The 18442-nt window shown below is 46.7% G+C and overlaps 1 protein-coding gene across 3 annotated transcripts in view; it reads right to left on the reverse strand.

Moving 5' to 3' along the window:
* SSH1 (slingshot protein phosphatase 1) overlaps window positions 1-18442 on the reverse strand; it is a 441967-nt gene that overhangs the window by 195403 nt on the left and 228122 nt on the right. For 2 of the 3 annotated variants that reach the window (XM_085636457.1, XM_085636458.1), the window contains one exon: window positions 16000-16064. In XM_085636457.1, the coding sequence (XP_085492583.1) occupies window positions 16000-16064 (65 nt within the window). Of the gene's footprint in view, window positions 1-15257; window positions 15387-15999; window positions 16065-18442 lie in introns of those variants that run through there. The other variant, XM_085636459.1, reaches the window with a different exon arrangement.

Genomic DNA, 18442 nt, shown 5'->3' on the forward strand with positions numbered 1-18442 from the left:
TTTGTCTCTCCTATGGTCAAGGGAGTGCCTCAGGGTTCCTCTCTGAAACATACATTATTTAATATTTGCAGGACAACGTTGACCAATTTAGTTCTCTCTTTTGGCTCCGATATTCCTACTTGCGAAGAAAACATGCAAATTGTTGTCTCCAGCTGTTTGCGGCTTAACTCAGACAAGACAGAGGTGCTCCTCCTAGGCAAATTTGATCACCCAAGGACAGATGATTGGTGGCTCTCCAATCTCGGCCCTACCCTGGTCACATCGATTAAGAATCTTGGAGCCGTGTTACACAAGGACATACCGATGGCTATGCAGTTGAGATACATTGCTACTTCCTGCTTCCTTCCACTATAAAAGCTAAGGGTAATTTTCAAAGCTCTACTTTCGGAGGCAAGGAAAGCTACAACGTATAGTTTCTTACCTGTTGGTGTAGCTTTGCAGCTTGAAGACTTTCTGGATTCACTATGCTGTGCATTATTCCGCCATCTAGTGGTTGGGTCCGGAATTGTAGTATTTCTTCCCTTTTTCTTTTTTTCGTGGCCCAGGTGGGCGTCGACATACACTTGGTGTCCTTTGTGACGTCGATGCGCTTCCTCCGGAAGCTCCCACCTTTGGTCGCCATCTTTGGATTCTTTTTTCTTGTCTTGTGTTACTTTGTTTCTCCTCTAATCTTGTAAATCTTTCTCCAGTTTTAATCCCTTTCCTCCTGTCTCATCTTTCTGGCAGAGGAGGGTGGGTTCGCTAGTGAATCCAGAAAGTCTTCCAGCTGCAAAACTACACCGACAGGTAAGAAACTATACGTTTTGCAGAGTGAATCTTTCTGGATTCACTATGCTGTGCATAGACTTTGTAGCGGTTTGTCCTTATTGTGGTGGCTGGGTGGAAGATGAGCTCTGGTTACTGAATATGTGTTGTAATACCTTCTGTCCCAATTGTGCTTCCTTTTTCATTTGGATATCTACACAGTAGTGCTTAGTGAAAGTGTACACTGAAGACCATGTTGCAGCTTGGCAAATGTCTTGAATTGGTGTGTTAGCTAGAAACGCCATTGTAGCTCCTTTCTTCCTTGTTGAGTGGGCATGAGCTACTCCTTGTAACAGCTGTCCTGCTTGTTTGTGGCAGAGTTGTATGGTTTGTGTAATCCACCGTGCAATGGTATTTTTGGTAACTGGTCGTCCCAACAAACTGCTGGCAAAGGAAACAAAGAACTGCTTTGTCTTTCTGCACTCCTTTGTCCTTTCTATATAGTGCATTACCGCCCTCCTGGCGTCCAGTGTGTGTAGCGCCCTTTCTGTGCTTGTGGCTGTTTTTTTGAAAAAACTAGGTATTTGGATTGTCTGATTGATGTGGAACCGTGACACCACCTTTGGCATGAAGTGTGGGTCTGTTCTCATTACAATCCTATCATTGTGTATTTGCAGGTAGGGCTCTTGAAGCGTTAGCGCTTGCAATTCACTTACTCTTCGTAATGATGTGATAGCCACTAAGAAGGCTGTCTTTAGCGTGAGCATGTGCAGTGTAGCTTTGTAAATAGGCTCAAATGGTGCCTTCATCAATTGCATTAGCACCACGTTGAGGTTCCATGCCGGTGTCGGCATTCTGTTTGGAGGTGCGATTCTCTTTGCTCCTTCTAGAAATCTTTTTACTACTTGGGAGGTGAAGAAACTTTTCCCCGTTTCTCCTCTTGTGTAAGCCACTATCGCCGCTAAGTGCACCCTTAGGGATGTGTAGCTTAGTTTACTTTGTAGTAGATGCGTTATGTATTTTAGTACTGTTGATTCCCTTGTGATTTTCCTTTGCAGTTTCTCCATAATGCACCATTCGGAGAATCTTTTCCACTTTGCTACGTAGCACTTTCTTGTGGCAGGACTTCTTGCCTCCCTGAGCACTGCCATTGTGCTTGCCGGTAGTTTGATGTGTGCAAATTCTAGGTCTTCAGGAGCCATGCAGCTAGGCTGAGGCTCTCTGGCTCTGGGTGCAGCACCTTTCCATTCTGCATTGTTAACAGGTCCCTTCTTCTTGGGAATCTGTGTGCTGGTGCTTGCGCCATCGACACTGTTTGTGAGGACCAGGACTGTCTGGCCCACTGAGGCGCTATTAGTATTAGCGACATGTTGCTGATTCTGCATTTGCTGAGTACCCTGTGGATCAGTGGTATTGGGGAAAAAGCGTATGCAAATGTCTTTGACCAATTTATCCATAGCGCATTCCCTTGTGACCAATGTTCTGGTTGTCTGGAGGCGAAATGTTGGCATTTTGCATTTTGGTGTGTTGCAAATAGGTGTTTTTGCGGTGTCCCCTACTTCTGGAATACTTTTTTTTGGAACTCCCATTTGTGGGATGCTGACGTCAGCCTGCTGAGTCGGTCCGCTTCCACATTGGCCTTCCCTGGGAGATGTATTGCTAGTAGGTCTATCCTTAGAGGAATGGCCCATGTCCATATTTCCTGTGCGAGCCCTGATAGTGCTTCTGATTGTGTTCCACCTTGCTTGTTGATGTAGAACATGGTAGTTGTGTTGTCAATTTGGATCAACACCCTGTTTCCGTACAGCTGCTTCTGAAAGGCTTTTAAGGCTAGGAACACAGTTTTTAGTTCTAGGTAGTTGATGTGTTTGACCGCATCTTGCTGCGACCATAGTCCCCTCACCTTGAGTTTGTTCATGTGCGTGCCCCACCCCAGCTGGGAGGCGTCCGTTGTGATGGTTACTGTTGGAGTTGGTTGTGTGAATGATTTCCCTTGTGATATGTTTTCCTTGTTCCACCACGCTATTTCCTGATGCACTGCGTCTGTGACACCCACTAGATCTTCCCAACTCCCTGTTGCCTGTGACCATTGCTGCTGTATCCATCCCTGGAATGGTCTCATGTGGAGTCGAATATTTTGGGCTAGGTGGATGCATGATGCCATCATTCCCATTAGCATGCTCACCGTCCTCACTGTCAGAACTTGCCCTTTGTGGTAAAGACGTGTTTCCTTCAGTATTGCCAATGTTCTCTTCCTGCTGGGAAACACTTTGGCCTGTATGGTGTCGATCTCTGCCCCTAAGACTATCTTGATCTGTTCCGACTCGGCTGACGATTTTTTCCAATGGATTGAGAAACCCAGTTGGTTCAGTGTTTGTACAACCTGCTGTATTTGTTATCTGCAGTGGCTGTACGAACTTGCCTTTACAAGCCAGTCGTCGAGGTAGGGATATACGTGTATTCCTTGCCTTCGTGGGTGTGCTGCTACTGCTGCTAGGCATTTTGTAAACACCCTTGGTGCGGATTTGAGCCCGAATGCCAGTACTGTGAACTGGTAGTGAGTTTCGTTGATCACAAACCTTAGTAGACGTTTGTGCTTGTGGGGGATGGGGATGGGGATGGGGATGTGTAAGTACGCGTCCTTTAAATCTATTGTTGCCATGTAAGCCCCTTGTATTTGTGGTATTACCTCTTGTAGGGAAGTCATTTTGAATCTTTGTGTCCTTATGAATTTGTTCAAGAACCTTAGATCTAGGATAGGTCTAAGTGTTTCGTCCACCTTTGGCACGAGGAAATAAGTGGAGTAAACCCCCTTGTTCCTTCGGTTTGCGGTACTACCTCTATCGCCTCTTTGCTGAGCAGTTCCTGCGGTCCTAGTCTCAAGAGCGAAAGTTCCTTTGCTGAATGTGTCTGGTTTCTTGGTTTCCTGTTTGGAGGCTGTTTTTCTAGCTCTATACAGTATCCGTGTTGTATGATGTTTAGTATCCATTTGTCTGTTGTGATCTTCCTCCACTCCTGGAGGAAGTCTCTTATTCTGCCTCCTACTGGTGTTGCGTGTTCGAGGTATTGTTTGTTGTGGAACGTCAGGATTTTGTTTTTCTCCATGTCTTTCTGCCTACCCCAAGGTGTTGCTAGGGTTGGTTTTCGTTCCATGGCGAAGTCACTTGGGGAAAGGCTGCTGCCCTCCTCTCCGTGTCTGCCCTCGACCGTTTGAATGCCCTCAAAAGGACTGTCCCCGGGGCTGGTACTGCCATTTCTGCTGCTGCTGTCCCTGCTGCTGCTGGCCTTGGTTGTTCCCTTGATAGCTGTGTTGGAACGTCTGGTGTGATGCAGTAGGCACGTTGCCTCCCCTACCACCTGGCCTTCTCGCGGGTGTACCCCTTCACATCCCTCTGAACTGCAGCGCTCCCATGGACTTTGCTGTCTCGTTGTTCTTTTTGAGCTGTGTTAACTTGTCAACTGGTGTGCGAAACAGTTGCTCTCCGTTAAAAGGTGTGTTAAGGATGTTGTTTTGCACCTCTGGCTTGAAGCCTGAAATTCTAAGCCATGCGTGTCTTCTCTCGGTCACCCTGATCATCATTTGTCTGCTTGACGTGTCCGCAGCATCCAAGGCCAATTTCAAACATGTATTCGCCATGTTTTTGCCCTCTTCTACCAGGTGAGCTACCCTTTGTTGGTACTGGTCTGGTAGATGCTTTAGGAGTTGCCCCACTTCCTCCCAGTCCTTGTATGCATGCCTGTTGATCAGGGCGTTGAAGTTTGCAATGTGCCATTGAATTGCCGCACTCCGCTCCACCTTTCTCCCTCTACTCTCTGGAGGTGGCCCGGCATTTCTGGGTACATTGGCACTCTTCCTAGCCGTTGCTGTAATGATGGAATCGGCTGGCACTGACCCCTGGATGTATGCAGGGTCCTTTGAGGAATGTTTATACTTTTTCTCTGTTCTAGGAGTCACTGCTTTGCATACTGCTGGTTCTTTAAAAGCATCCCCTCCCTAGTCCAACACACTAGGGAGCATGGGCAGGAACTGGCACCTAGTCTGTTGAGTCAGCAGAGTTTTCAGGAGGAAACATGCCTTGGGCTTCTTCAGTTTCACCCCATATGTCTGTGCAGCCTTTTGGATGACCATTTTGTAGATCCCTATGTCGTCTGGCGGTGAAGGCCTCGAAGGGTATGGGGCTACTCCTTCTTCCGGCAATTCGGCGTCGAGGTCATGTCACTCCAAGTCTTGTGCCTCCGAGGACGTCGAGTCCCGGTAGCTCTGTTGATCCTCGTCATCTTCTCCCTCGAAATAATAAAGGGCTTCTTCCTCCTGTTCCTCGACCGGTTCAGGCATTTTCAGTGGTTCGGTGTCCTCGTCGTGTCTTTCGACTTCGAGCGCGAGCTTCGGTGGGATGGTGTACTGGCTCATCCGTTCGTTTAAGTCCTTTCTTTGCTGCAGGATGCTGGCCATTTCAGCCTCGAGCCTCCTCTTCTTCCTTTCCAGCTCGGCGGCCTGTTCGGCATCGAGAGTTTGCGAGCTTCGCTTCGAGGTCGTCGACGTCAAAGCAGTTGTTGGCCCTTCTTTTCTCAGCGCTGAGGTGTCCTTTTTGAGGGCATCCTTCGACGGCCTAGGTTTTTCGAGGGCTTTCGCCTTCTGAGAGTAGTTTTCGAAGGATCCGCTGGGCTGTTTGTCCTTGGGTGCCGTTGCTTTCGCCGGGTGTTTCGGCGGCAATGTTCCCTTCGAGGACTTTGCTTCACTCCTATGAGTGTCGCTTGAGGACTTAGCTTCACCGTTTCGAGAGTCACTCGAGGGTCTGGGGGTGACGACTCCCTTACCTCCTTCGAAGTCTTCTTTTGGACCTCGACGACTGTGCAGTCCTCCAGTCCTTTGGCGATGTTGTCCTCCTCTCCACTGGAGAGGCCCAAGTCCCGGAGCGTTGGAGGTAGCCCCTGCCCCTGCATGTTGTGGTTCACCCTTCTCTGCCTCTCTCTTACTCTGAGGGTCTTAGGTGTGAATGCCGAGCACGCGTTGCAGTCCTCGCTGTTGTGGTCGAGAGGCAGGCAGAGGTTGCAGACTAGATGCTGGTCCTCCTGGACGTATTTGTGGTGACAACTGGTGCAAAACTTGAAAGGAGTTTTGTCCATTCCGGCGCTCAGGGAGCCCCCTGCGAGCGCATTCGCCGTTGAACGTCGAGGCCTGGTCGAAAACCTTCTCCCTCATCGTCCTGGTTACCAGACCTGTAGTCGGGTGTGCTGAAAAATTTGATTTTCGATGATTTTCTTCTCTTCCGTCGATTCGTTCTCCAAAAAACTCTGGAACTCTTCGGTAACGATCCAGACCCAACGGCGGAAAAAAGAATCCGAAGATGGCGACCAAAGGTGGGCGCTTCCGGAGGAGGCGCGTCGACGTCACAAAGGACAAAAAATGGTGGTATGTCGACGCCCACCTGGGCAACGGAAAAACAAAAAAAAGAGAAGAAATACTACAATTCCGGACCCAACCACTAGATGGCTGAATAATGCACAGCATAGTGAATCCTGAAAGATTCACGCTGCAAAACCCATTCACTTGTCATATCTAAGTTAGATTATGTTAATCTATATTATGGCACTCGTTTAAACGAGCTTGCCAAACTTAAAAGAATACAGAATGCGGCTGCCAGGCTGAATTTGAATCTTGCTAGGTCAGCCCATATTTCCCCTTTTTTACAGAGTCTGCACTGGCTCCTAATTGGGAAAAGAACAATTTTAAAATTCTTTGCTTGCTGCATAAGTCCCTTTATAGGAATGATCCTAAATCCTACTCTGCTAGTCTTCTTTTTACCATTCTTTGTATACATTGTTATAGATGGAGAGGTCAAGCCTTCTCTTATCTTGCTCCAAAGAAAATGAATAAGCTGCCTCTGGCTCTCCACAAGGAATCCAATTGTCTATTATTCAAAAAGAAGCAAAAGGCTTGGTTATTCACCCGGAGTCTTTTCACACTTTCATTTATTTGTCCTGTGTAGTCTTCAGTGGCGGCTCGTCGCCCCACTGCTTTTCACAGTGGAAACAAAGGCAAACTAAAATGATAACTCCACGTTAGTATCATGTTATTTTTTCCTGCTGCAGCGTCTCGGGGGCGGAGCAGATCTGCTCTGCTCTCAGAGCAGAGGGAGGAGTGGTGGGCACTATGTAAGTGTGCATGAATGTTTGACCGTCTGGGGCCAGCCAAACATTCATGCGCACTTTGCATGTATCTCCAAGCAGGCTGCATTAGAACATGCCCAGCCTCTAATTCTCTGGCTGAGCAACGATCCACGGCACTCAGACCAATCACAATGCTGCATTGCAGCATTGTGATTGGTAATCGGGATGCTGGGAGTCAGGTGCTTTCTGCTCCCTTTGCAGAGAAGAAGCCAGGAAGAGGACACAGGAGAGGTGGCGACAGCAGGTAGTTGTTTTTTTAAACCCCACCCGCCTCCTCCTTTTCCCCCTCCCCGCCCCACTGCTGCTTACCTTGAGCAGCCACTATTGGCAGTCTTAGTGGCAGGACGCCCTTTTTCAGCAGAGTGCTTCATATGCTCCTCTAACATCAACAAAACATGGTAGTCCAAGAAGCCTTGGAATCATCCTCACCAAGACCCAGGACTGAGCCCAAAACATCAGATTCATATCCTGAATGTCTCAGATATGTAGCACCTTTGAAAAAGCCTTGAATGCCACCGTGCCCAGTATAGTCCCTATCTATGTGCGGGGCTCAGGTGGGACTTTGGCACGTTGATGGAGAGTCCCAACGACATCAGGAGTTCGGCTGTCTTACAAGTGACTACAGCCAGCCTGCTTTGAGTTTTGGGACACATGTGTCCCTAACCTCTGAAGGTTGGCAGTGACCACAACATCATATTTGTGAACAACTGAGGTGCTACAGTAAGGGAGAGAGGGAGCATGGTAAACAAAGTGTTTTGACCATATTGTTAACAAGTAACGCCTGTGAGACTGCAGGATGAAAATATGGAAAAACATATCCTGCAAGTTCAGGGACACCATCCAGTCTGCTGGGTCAAGATTAGAAAGCATATGAGACAGAGTGAGCATTTTGAATTTGTCTTTCCTCAGAAAGGAAGTCAGTGGGTGGAAGTCAAGTATAGGCCGAAAGCCTCTGTCCTTCTTGCAGATGAGGAAATAGCGCAAATGGCACACATCTCCTCTCTCCAAATATGACACCCTCTTGACAGAACCATTGCAATTAGAAGGTTCACTTCTTCCAGCAAGACCGGGTAATGGTCTGCTGACAGTCGCTCTGAAGTGGGGAAAAATCAGGGTGGAAAGGAAGTATGTAATATGTATGTATGTAATACGTTCTTGTTGAGCGCAACTGCCACCCCAAGGGTATCCTGGCGCTATGACCTTCACAGTTCATCAGATCTAACACACTACATTGCTCTTGGAAAGAGGTGGGTCTTTAAATCTCTTTTAAAAGAGGTTAGATCTTGCTTACTCCTCAGCGACAGGGGGAGGGTGTTCCACAATTTAGCGGCTGCAAAGCTGAAAGCACGGCCGCCCATCCTCACTCTGTTGATCTTAGGAACTTTTACCAAAAACGCCGAGGAGGATCTCAAAGGTCTGGCAGTCTGATACCAGGAGAAAAGATTTTGGAGCGGCAAAGGTCCTAGCCCGTGCACAGCCCTGAAAACAAGGCACGAGGCCTTAAAGAAGATCCGCTGCTGAACAGGCAGCCAATGGAGATCGAATAGTGCCGCCGAAGACGACGTAGAGCGTGAACGAGCTAGGGCCAATTTGGCTGCCATGTTTTGAATCCTCTGCAACTTAGATACCAGAGTGTTAGGAGCCCCCAGAAGCAGTGCGTTACAGTGGTCTAACCTACTGAGGATGGTACTGCGCACCACTTCTGCTCGTACTCCCAAGGGAGGTATCGGCAAGCTTTTACGTAAGGCTCGAAGCAAGCCCATACACGTTGCCGTGGTCCTGTTTACAGAGGCATCGAGCTGCAGACTAGGCTCAAACATGACCCCCAAATTGCGAGCCGACTCGGCGGCAGTCACTGTGCCCAAGATAGAAGCCGGCCAAAAATCCTCTGGCAGCGGGCGGGGGGGCCGATCCAAGGAGCAGTGGAGAACCTCGGTTTTTGACCCATTAAATTGGAGCGAATTAAGCCGGAGCCATTCTGCTGTTGCCGACATGCACTGGTGAAAGGTGTCCCTCAGAACCGCCTCCTTGCCCTCAAAGGAGAAAATCAGTTGAGTGTCATCGGCATAGTTGATGACTGAAATGCCGAATGACTTTATCAAATTGATTAGGGGTCGGAGGTAGAGATTGAAAAGGATCGGGCTAATCGCAGACCCCTGAGGCACACCCTGCTTCACCTGGCGTACGGCTGAGCGAAAAGGTGGCAATGCCACTGCTTGTTGTCTATTGCAGAGGTAGGATGTTAACCAGCTTAGGGCCGAACCAACCACGCCCGCTCTCAGAAGGCGGTCCAATAGGACAGCATGATCCACCGTATCGAACGCGGCCGACATGTCAAGCAGCACTAAAAATGCTGCCTTACCCGTGTCGACACGCGTTCGTAGATCATCCAATACGGTGATCAAAGCGGTCTCAGTCCCATGGGCCAGCCTAAATCCAAATTGGGCTGCATCCAGACATGAGCTGGTTTCTAGGAAGTTGGATAAGGTTCTTGTGACTAACTTCTCTATGACTTTTATAGGGAATGGTAACAACGAGATGGGCCTATAATTGGCCGGGCATGGAGGGTCTAAAGAAGCCTTTTTTAGCAGAGGTGTCACTACTGCCAACTTCCAGCTGTCTGGAACCACGTCTGTCGCCAGTGACTGGCAGCAGATGGTATATAACGGGGGCAGCAGCTCTGCCTGAAGCGCTTTCCAGATCTTATGTGGCAAAGGGTCAAGTGGAGAGCCCGAGGATACACCATTAGCCAATGCATAAAATTCCTCCAAGGAAGGGGTGGGAAAACAGGACAATTGAAGTTGCCCCACTTTAACCTCGATCCCCTCAGCACCCGAAAGATAAAGGGGTTCTGGTAGAGAAAGCCTTGCCGAGGCCGGCTGGCCCGAAGTCGAAAGGCCGGTTAGGATTGTCTTAATTTTTTCCTCGAACGCAGAGGCCAAAGAGTCGCACAGTTCCTGAGATGCTACAGTGACTGGTACTGCACAGGCAGGATTAGCCAAATTATTCACCAGTTTGAAAAGGGTCTGTACTTTATTAGAGGCCTTAGCCAGGGAAACTTCCAAAAACTTCGCTTTGGCAATCCTTAGATGGACTTTGTATTCCTGCAAGGCCTGTTTATAAGCCACACGGTCCGGTTCTCCGTATCCTCTCCTCCAAGCGCGCTCTGCCTGTTTACAGCGAAGTTTCTGCTGACTAAGATCGCTAGTGAACTAGGCATTAACTCTCATGGGTTTGTCCTTCACCCTCCTTAGGGGGACCAGTTCATCTAAGGATGTCAAAATTTGCTGACTAAGGGCAGCATAGCTCTTATCCACAGTATCCCCCACAGAGAATGCTTTGGGCAGTAGTGAAGGTAGACTTGACCCCCTTAACAGGCGAGACCATTGCCTACTGAATTTAGGCCTATCCGGACCACCTTCACTTCGCAGTCCTCCCGGCAAAAAGAGACATGAGGACCAGAGCATGGTCAGTCCAGCAGTGATCCATGACCCTATTAACTACAACCAGCTCCTTGTCAGCAAATACCAAGTCCAGTGTGTGCCCCTTCGCATGAGTAGGAGACTGCACCAGCTGCTCTAGCTGTATATTACTACACGCTTGGCAGACTTCTCTAAAGGCCAGATCTTGCGGGCCACATTAAGTGAAATGTTAATTTGTAAAACACAGCTCTCCAAAGTGATGGATCACCAGCCGGGGAAGGAAATGTCAAATACTGCCTCTTACCACCTGGATGTGGTGGTGCGGGGTCAAATGAAAGCGGCTTGGTAGTGACTGCAGTGAATAGGACATGTTACAACGCATGCGTTTACAATGCATGCCATTACAACGCGGTCATTACAATGACGGCATTGTTACGAAGCATACCATTACAACGCAAGTCATTACAACGACTTGCTGTAGGTAGGGCCCAGGAATTTGGAATAGCATAATTTACTATTCCAACTCCAGTCTGTGCAACAGTAGGGAAGGTGTTGGATTTTAAATCCAACACCTTCTGCCCCCTACAGCAAGTCGTTGTAACTTCTTGCGTTGTAATGGCATGCGATGTAACAAAGCTGTCGTTGTAATGACCGCGTTGTAATGGCATTTGTTGTATCCACTTCGTTGTAAACTATGTTAACCGACTGCAGCAGGGAGGAAGGATTACTGGAGAGCTGTCACTGGTGGTGCAACCTCTATCCCAAAAGGCGTGAACCTGCTGCTGATGCATAGGTTGGGAGGGCTGGTGTTGTCTAGCCCCCTGGAACATCATCTAAATATTATGTACTTTTGGTTGATTCTAATCACACTCAGACCATACTTTGCTGAGAATTCACCAATGGGTTTCCATTGTCCACCACAAACTGCATGCAGGTAGAAAGCACCCAAATTAGGAAATGTTGACTACGACTTAGGAAAATGCTAAATCTGTGGTTTATTTTCACAACTTTGCTTGGTACTGAAAGCTGGGAAGATGGTGATCATAGCACGGCCTACCTTCTGATGATGACATTTTTGGAGGAAAAAAAATATACTTTCTTGCATAGCACTGTTTCCCACGATTTCCCCCCCAAAACATAATTTGGCTATATCTCTACTATTTCTTCAGTTCCCAGTAATGGAATCTACAAACCCTGGGTATCTTTGGAATCACCAACATGTGGGTAAAAAAAGAAACAAATGTTGCATGGACACATTTGGTGGGGGAAAAATTAGGAAGGCGTGTCTGAAGTACCCCAAGCATCAATAAAGAGCTGTCGCCTTTTGTATTTACCCTCATACTGGAGCCACTGAAGAGTCTGCTACTTCTCTGACACGTATGTTTGCGGGTTACATACTGCTGTATGTTCGAAACTCGGGGACTATTATACATTATAGTTCTTTTATTACACGTAACTTGTCCATTTCCATTTTATATCCTATACAGACCTGTAATGCTCAGATCCATATCTCTTCAGTGCTCTCCTTCCCAATGTTTAGTTGTTATCCACGTGAGAAAAGATGCATTGACAGGGTACCACAAAACAGGCTAAATAAATCAGCTAGGTAATGGTTACAGTCCCCGATTATCTTTTTTGGCCTAAAATCATAATGGTCCTGGGAATATTAGATATTCTGCAAAATATGTAGATATTAATCTTGGATCAATGCATCTAGAGATATTATAAAGAAAATGCTTCTGTGAGGAAAAAGAGTGGCGTGCATAGTGCAGTATATGTTCCGAATACCATGGGGAGGCGGGGGGTTGGGTGAGGTCATGGGACTCGCTGATTTTTGCATGCAGGAAGGAATGCGCAACACCGATTTATTGTTGCATGTAAGGCTGTCGACAAGCATAAGAACTGCATGGCCAGACTCCCGGAAGAGCCAGAAATACTTCCTTTGAGCCGGACAGTCTTATCACTAGGGGAGGGAGGCAGAACTATGCAGAGCATGAATACCAAAGGAATCCATGCACTTCCTGCCTCATCATACCACCTTTTTCCCTCATTGTCTTTATGTGTCTTTTTCGGTCACCCTCTCAACCTGTTGATCTCCCACACACTCGGTACCTCAGATCCCATCAGTGTAGTCTCTCCCCAGGATTATTTAGGACTCTCTGTCCGAGTGCAGTTCTCAAAGCTGAAGGGGTCCTTAGAAAGCACTTGCAACAGGATGTAAAGCAAAACCAGCACCAGGGCCAGCGCCCCTCTAACAGAGCATGCATGGGACAGGCAGCAGCAGTGCAAGCTTCCCTTACACATAACTGTGGACTGCACGTGTAACAGCACTGTCAGCTCAATGCACATACAAAACAGTTTTGGGGCAAGCAGCAGCAGCGCAAGCTTCCCTTACACATAACTGTGGACTGCACGTGTAGCAGCAGTGTCAGTTCAATGCACATTCAGATAGGCAGTCTCCCACAGAGAACACGTCTCACACTAGGCGCAGCTTTGCTGGGATAAGTAAGACAAACCGGTGCAGCATAAGACGTAACTGTGTAACCTTTGCTCACAAAAGAGGCTCAGCAAGAAGCAACACTGCAAGCCTCCCCCACACAAAGGACAAACAGGTAAGGCAGAGGAAGAAGCCTCCCTAACACAACACAGGTACTGTGGAAGACTGCCCATCAAAGCCGGGCAGGATACACAATATGCAGCATGGAGGGCTAGGCGTGCACAGCTGCCAAGCGGCACTGTGTCCCATCACTTCATTGTACACTGGTAAAGGAACACTATGAGGCTCAGAAAGTAAGCTGATGCTGGTTGAAAAGGGGGCACAACAGCTATGTGTGCCGAAGCAACAACTCTGTACTGTGACATGCATCAATCTTTAAATGTCATTAACTAGAACACAGTCACTTGGAGTGGCAAGAGGCGCAGTTCGACAGTGATCCTTAAAATCAATGTTTTATACAAGCATTTGAGCTCCGAGAGCTTTAATAATATTTCGATTTCCATAAAATGCGTAATACAATAGTTACATTTTCAAACTCGTGTAACTAACAGAATTCACCAACTTCCGAAGGATGAAAGGCTGAGTCAGTCTTACTGGTATTCGAGATGCACGTTACCCATATCTACGTCAAAAGTTCTGCTCACTGAGCTACCCCGAAAGCTCTAATACACAAATGTCTGCGCGATCTGCAGGATTGACAAGCTTCTCAAATATCAAGAATAGTACATGTCTTAGCTATGCACGTGTGCGTGATGGGGACGTTATTTTAATACCTTTCAATCAACAAGGTTAATAAGGAGATCAAAAACTTAGCAGGAAGTAAAATGGCCTGTGAAAAGACGTCAGCCAGGGGCTTTTAGTACAGGTTCACTTACACTACATTCCAGCCCCACTCCCCAGATCCAAGACACAGCATGAACACGGACACACACGCGCACACATGGGCACACACACACACACACACACACACACACACACAATCAATGCAAACGACTTTATTTAGACAGTGAAGTCTGTCAATATGCGTTAGTGCCAAATAGAATTAAAATGATATTCAATGTCACAATTTTGTGAAAATGTCGGTGATTAGACAGATGACCCATAGCTCATCAGCAGGTTTCCTCAATGGTGGTACAGTTAAAAATGTTAACTGCAATTCAATATACAACAAATATCTTGGTAAAATAATCTTTAGTTACATTTTCGCCCTGCATAGCTTGCTATTACTGTCCAGTCAGCTTGGGTAAAGACAGTACTTTAAGAAGCAACACTATAAATCTATTCGAAGGAAGACTTTGAGGCTACTGGGGCTCAAGGTTCCTCCCCTTCTTCATTTTACACAAGGACACACATTCTCTCTCACACGCACGCACGCGCGCACACACACACGTTCTTTTCTCCAGCCCCCTTGATTAGTGGCCCAAGCAGGTACGTGGGAATTACAGCAGCTGCACTCTCTGTTGGCTTTGGTATCATTCCTGTCACATGTTCGTTTATTTGGTTATGACGTGTTATCTATCACACGTTATGCCACGTTATCTATCACACGTTATGCCACGTTATGCCACGTTATCTATCACACGTTATGCCACGCTATCTATCACACGTTATGCCACGTTATCTATCACACGTTATGCCACGCTATCTATCACACGTTATGCCACGTTATCTATCACACGTTATGCCACGTTATGCCGCGTTATCTATCACACGTTATGCCACGCTATCTATCACACGTTATGCCACGTTATCTATCACACGTTATGCCACGCTATCTATCACACGTTATGCCACGCTATCTATCACACGTTATGCCACGTTATCTATCACACGTTATGCCACGCTATCTATCACACGTTATGCCACGTTATCTATCACACGTTATGCCATGTTATCTTTTGCATGTGGATGAAGGGAGGCCTTCTTGTTGAGTGCCTCTCTGAGTGATCTCGATTGCTTCACGCGTTGGAGCAAGGAGGGTCGCTGGAGGACGGAGCTAGGAAGGGAGTTTCTCTTGTCCGCTCCCTTCCTCCGGTGTTTCAACCTTGAATAAACTTGCATTTGCACCAATTCCTGTGGAGTTCATCTTTACACTCTGACAACAGGTAGCCTGCTTGCCCCACCCCAGGATGCTCCCCCCTCGCCTTCCCTTGAAATGCCAAGCCCAGGAAAAAGAGAGGCACTTCGGCCATACCGTCTTCAACAGCCTCGCTTTGGCCACTACTTTTAAAAGAACCTGCCCCCCCTTTAACTTCCGCCTCTCCGGCTGCTTTATAGGGCCCATGGGGGTATCAGATAATTTCCCAGCTTCTTCCCATCCTCGTCTAACATTGGATTTTTGCTGGGAATGGCAATTTCCAGGTTACAGAAATCTGTATTTTATTAAAGACAAGCAGACGGATATCACACGGCCCTCGTCTCACCTTGCTGTATGCTACTGCTGTTCACGTCTCTTTCGACGGGTGGTATTTGTTTACTGCCACTGCTTTGTGTCACGGCACACTGAGGCTACAGGTGGGTTTTTCTTCTCCCTGTATCTCGCTGTGGTGTCTTGCTTTGCAGTCGCAGCCTGTGCTCCTGAATTCCCTTTGGGCGTTATGTACAGAATGCGGGGTTTGTTGCTAGGTGCATCGCCGCAGCCTGGCTCTTCGTTCATTGCCTCTGCAGTGCTGGGGTACTGGCTTGGCGGTCCAGCAGTGCTCATCATGTCTCTGTCCCATGGGCCTCCAGTGGACCTCCCTGCCCTGCTCGCGGACTCTGGCTCTCTCCTCTCACTCAGAAGCTCACTGAAGCCGTCTCCCAGGAGACGCTGCTGCCTGCACTCAGCGTCACCGCGATGTCTTTGTGACGTCACTCATGTTTCCAGGAAAGGCTGGGCAACAGCTTTCTTCCAAGAGGTAGTGAGAACCGACTCACTACTATGCTTAAAACAAAGCTGGCACTTAAAAAGGTCATAAAAGATTGCTAGACTTTTAGAAATATATACGTTTGGGTTTGCAACTGCCAAGCAGTCACACAGGTCACGTTAATAAAACACCCGTATCAACACAGTTCATCGTGAACTGCAGATCACAGTCACACAGATGCCAACATGTTCACAGTTAGAAGTACAAAGCACACGACTCCGAATATACAATCCAACAAGTGCACGTGTTCATTCCTTACCAATTTGATCCTGTCCTCGCTGCGCAAGAGGTTGATCATCACCTGGAGGTGCTGAGGCAAATCACCTGTTAATGGGAAGAAAAATAAAATCAAACACAAGACCTGTGTACCCTCAGCTAAACAAAAGCAAAGAGAACATGGATAATCGGGACATTTTGTAAAGAAATGCATGATTGCACAGAGGACCAGCCACCCCCGAGCAGCAGCTCTATTCTTTCATGTATGACACAGTGGCCTTCCCTAGACAGGCCCTCCATCACGCTGGCACAGTGAACCTCACAGGTCATTTACGGATCGTGTTCAACACACAATTTAATCACATGTCGGGTATAAAGTCCATTTGGAATCAGCAGAGAACGTATTGGAACATTAGTACAATTAGTTCAGGTTTAAAAAGGAAATCAAGTCTTCCGGCATTTAAATAATACCAGACCTGATGGTATTGTTGCAAATGTCTCGATACAAATGGCAGAACCACCTAAGTAACTAGGAAAGGCTCGGATTAACGATCTTAAAATGGATACACTTTGCACACATGCTTCTCGCAAAAATTAACTTTCTTTTTTGGAAAAACGTTTATTTATCTACATCGGAAAGAGGTACAAAAGTATTAATCCGTAGTAAACTATCTCGCTTTGATGTCAGGACCCCAAGACTTTGCTGGGAAAATTAAGAAACCAGTTACGGAGAGGAGGGTGGGCGTTTTCAAATCTGTAGCACTGCTTTTGGGAAATATTTCCCAAGAAATCAGATTCGGCAACTATCAGAATACTCCAAGAAAGCTATGTGATGTTATGATGCAGGACCTCCCTAAACCGATCGGCACAGTTTTGCCAATCCAAAATAACAAAAAAATCACCAGAAAACAGAAGACCATTCCTTCTGATGGCCACGTTTACTAGTATCTCATGCATCAGACAGAATTTCTCAATTTGGCAATCCCTTATCTCTACGCATAGCACTGAGCAGCGCCAACATCAGCTATGAAGGACATCCGACTGTAGATGTTAAGGTGATATGATGGGAATGTGAAAGGCAAAATACAGCCGAAAGATAAGCACATATACATATATATATACATATACACACACATGCACACACTACACACAGATGATACGTTTTCTGGAGAAAAATATCATCTGAATGAAACCTTTTATTATTTTGGGAGAACGCTGTAAATTGTAATTTTGACGCCATCCTGGCTTGTATGCGGAAAAAGAAGATGCTACCACAGAGGCGGCTATACGATGGTTGAAGTATATCCCAATTTGCTACATAATGTTGCCAACCAAGTTTAAAAAACAAATAATATTTACTTTATTCTACAGAGGCTTTTTTTTATCCACCAGAACAAAACTGAAAAAATGATCAATAGATAAGCATGGCAACTGCGTGAGGTACAATGCATACATACACACGCTTGCACAGTGCAATATACTAAAATACTTTCGGGATATCTGAGAAATCTGGAGATAAGTTCGCCTAGGTTTGAGATCCAGGCATGCAAACAGGAAACTCTTTTTTCGAACAATATAAAGAAAGTTACTTAGGGTCAGAGGAAGTTATAAATGTATTTAAGTCAGCCTACAGGATCAAAGAAGAGTCATTAAACAAGCGCCTTCAGATAATAACTGTAGTCTACCTACAGTGCAAGCTCTTTATGTCACTGGATAAAGTAGCATTCACTATTAAGGGGCCATGTGCAAAAACAAATATCTGTGACCTACATTTTTTAATGGATGTTAGCACAAAATCTTAAAATGTAATGATGAAGTTGTAAGACAGGTAAAGCATCTGTTTATAAAGGGTTAACAGAAATCTCCAGCAGTAGGAAAGCCTTTAATATGTATGATTACATTATGGTCACTTGAAGTGTGCTGAAGGACAAATTACATCCCTTCAAAAATGCTGTTTCTAGTGGATACTCTAACCACATATTTTCTTTACTTTTAGAATATGACCAGACACCAGGCTGGATGCAGAGAATTTCATATCAATGCTCCCACGTGCCAGTGAGTGGTGCTGTTTGGCTCTAGGATGACTGCTTAACACCCCTGAAGTGACCAGCAGTCAAAGATAAGCACCACCACTGGACGGTGACACCAGATTCTTGTGTCTTTCCCCTTCCGTGCCTTCAGAGGTGGAGCATAGAGCAAACTGTCTGAGACAGTGTGCAGATTCCTAACTTGGGACCTTTTTAGATGGTAATGAGGCCACTCTACAGAACAAGGAGGTGGGATGGCAGTGAGGAATCTGCGGTTAGATAAAGTATCTATCAAAAACAGAGTTACCAATGGTACATAGCTTGTTCTTCTGATGCATACCTCTAACTGCAGATTCCTCGCCTTAAGAATAGATACTTTAGTAGTACCTTCCAAAGATGGACGGTCCGAGTTGTGGGCTCAGATCAAACTGTCCTGCAGAACTAAGTGAGTGAAGCGAA

The sequence above is a fragment of the Triturus cristatus genome, chromosome 11 (genome assembly GCF_964204655.1).
Source record: "Triturus cristatus chromosome 11, aTriCri1.1, whole genome shotgun sequence".
Lineage (NCBI taxonomy): Eukaryota > Metazoa > Chordata > Amphibia > Caudata > Salamandridae > Triturus > Triturus cristatus.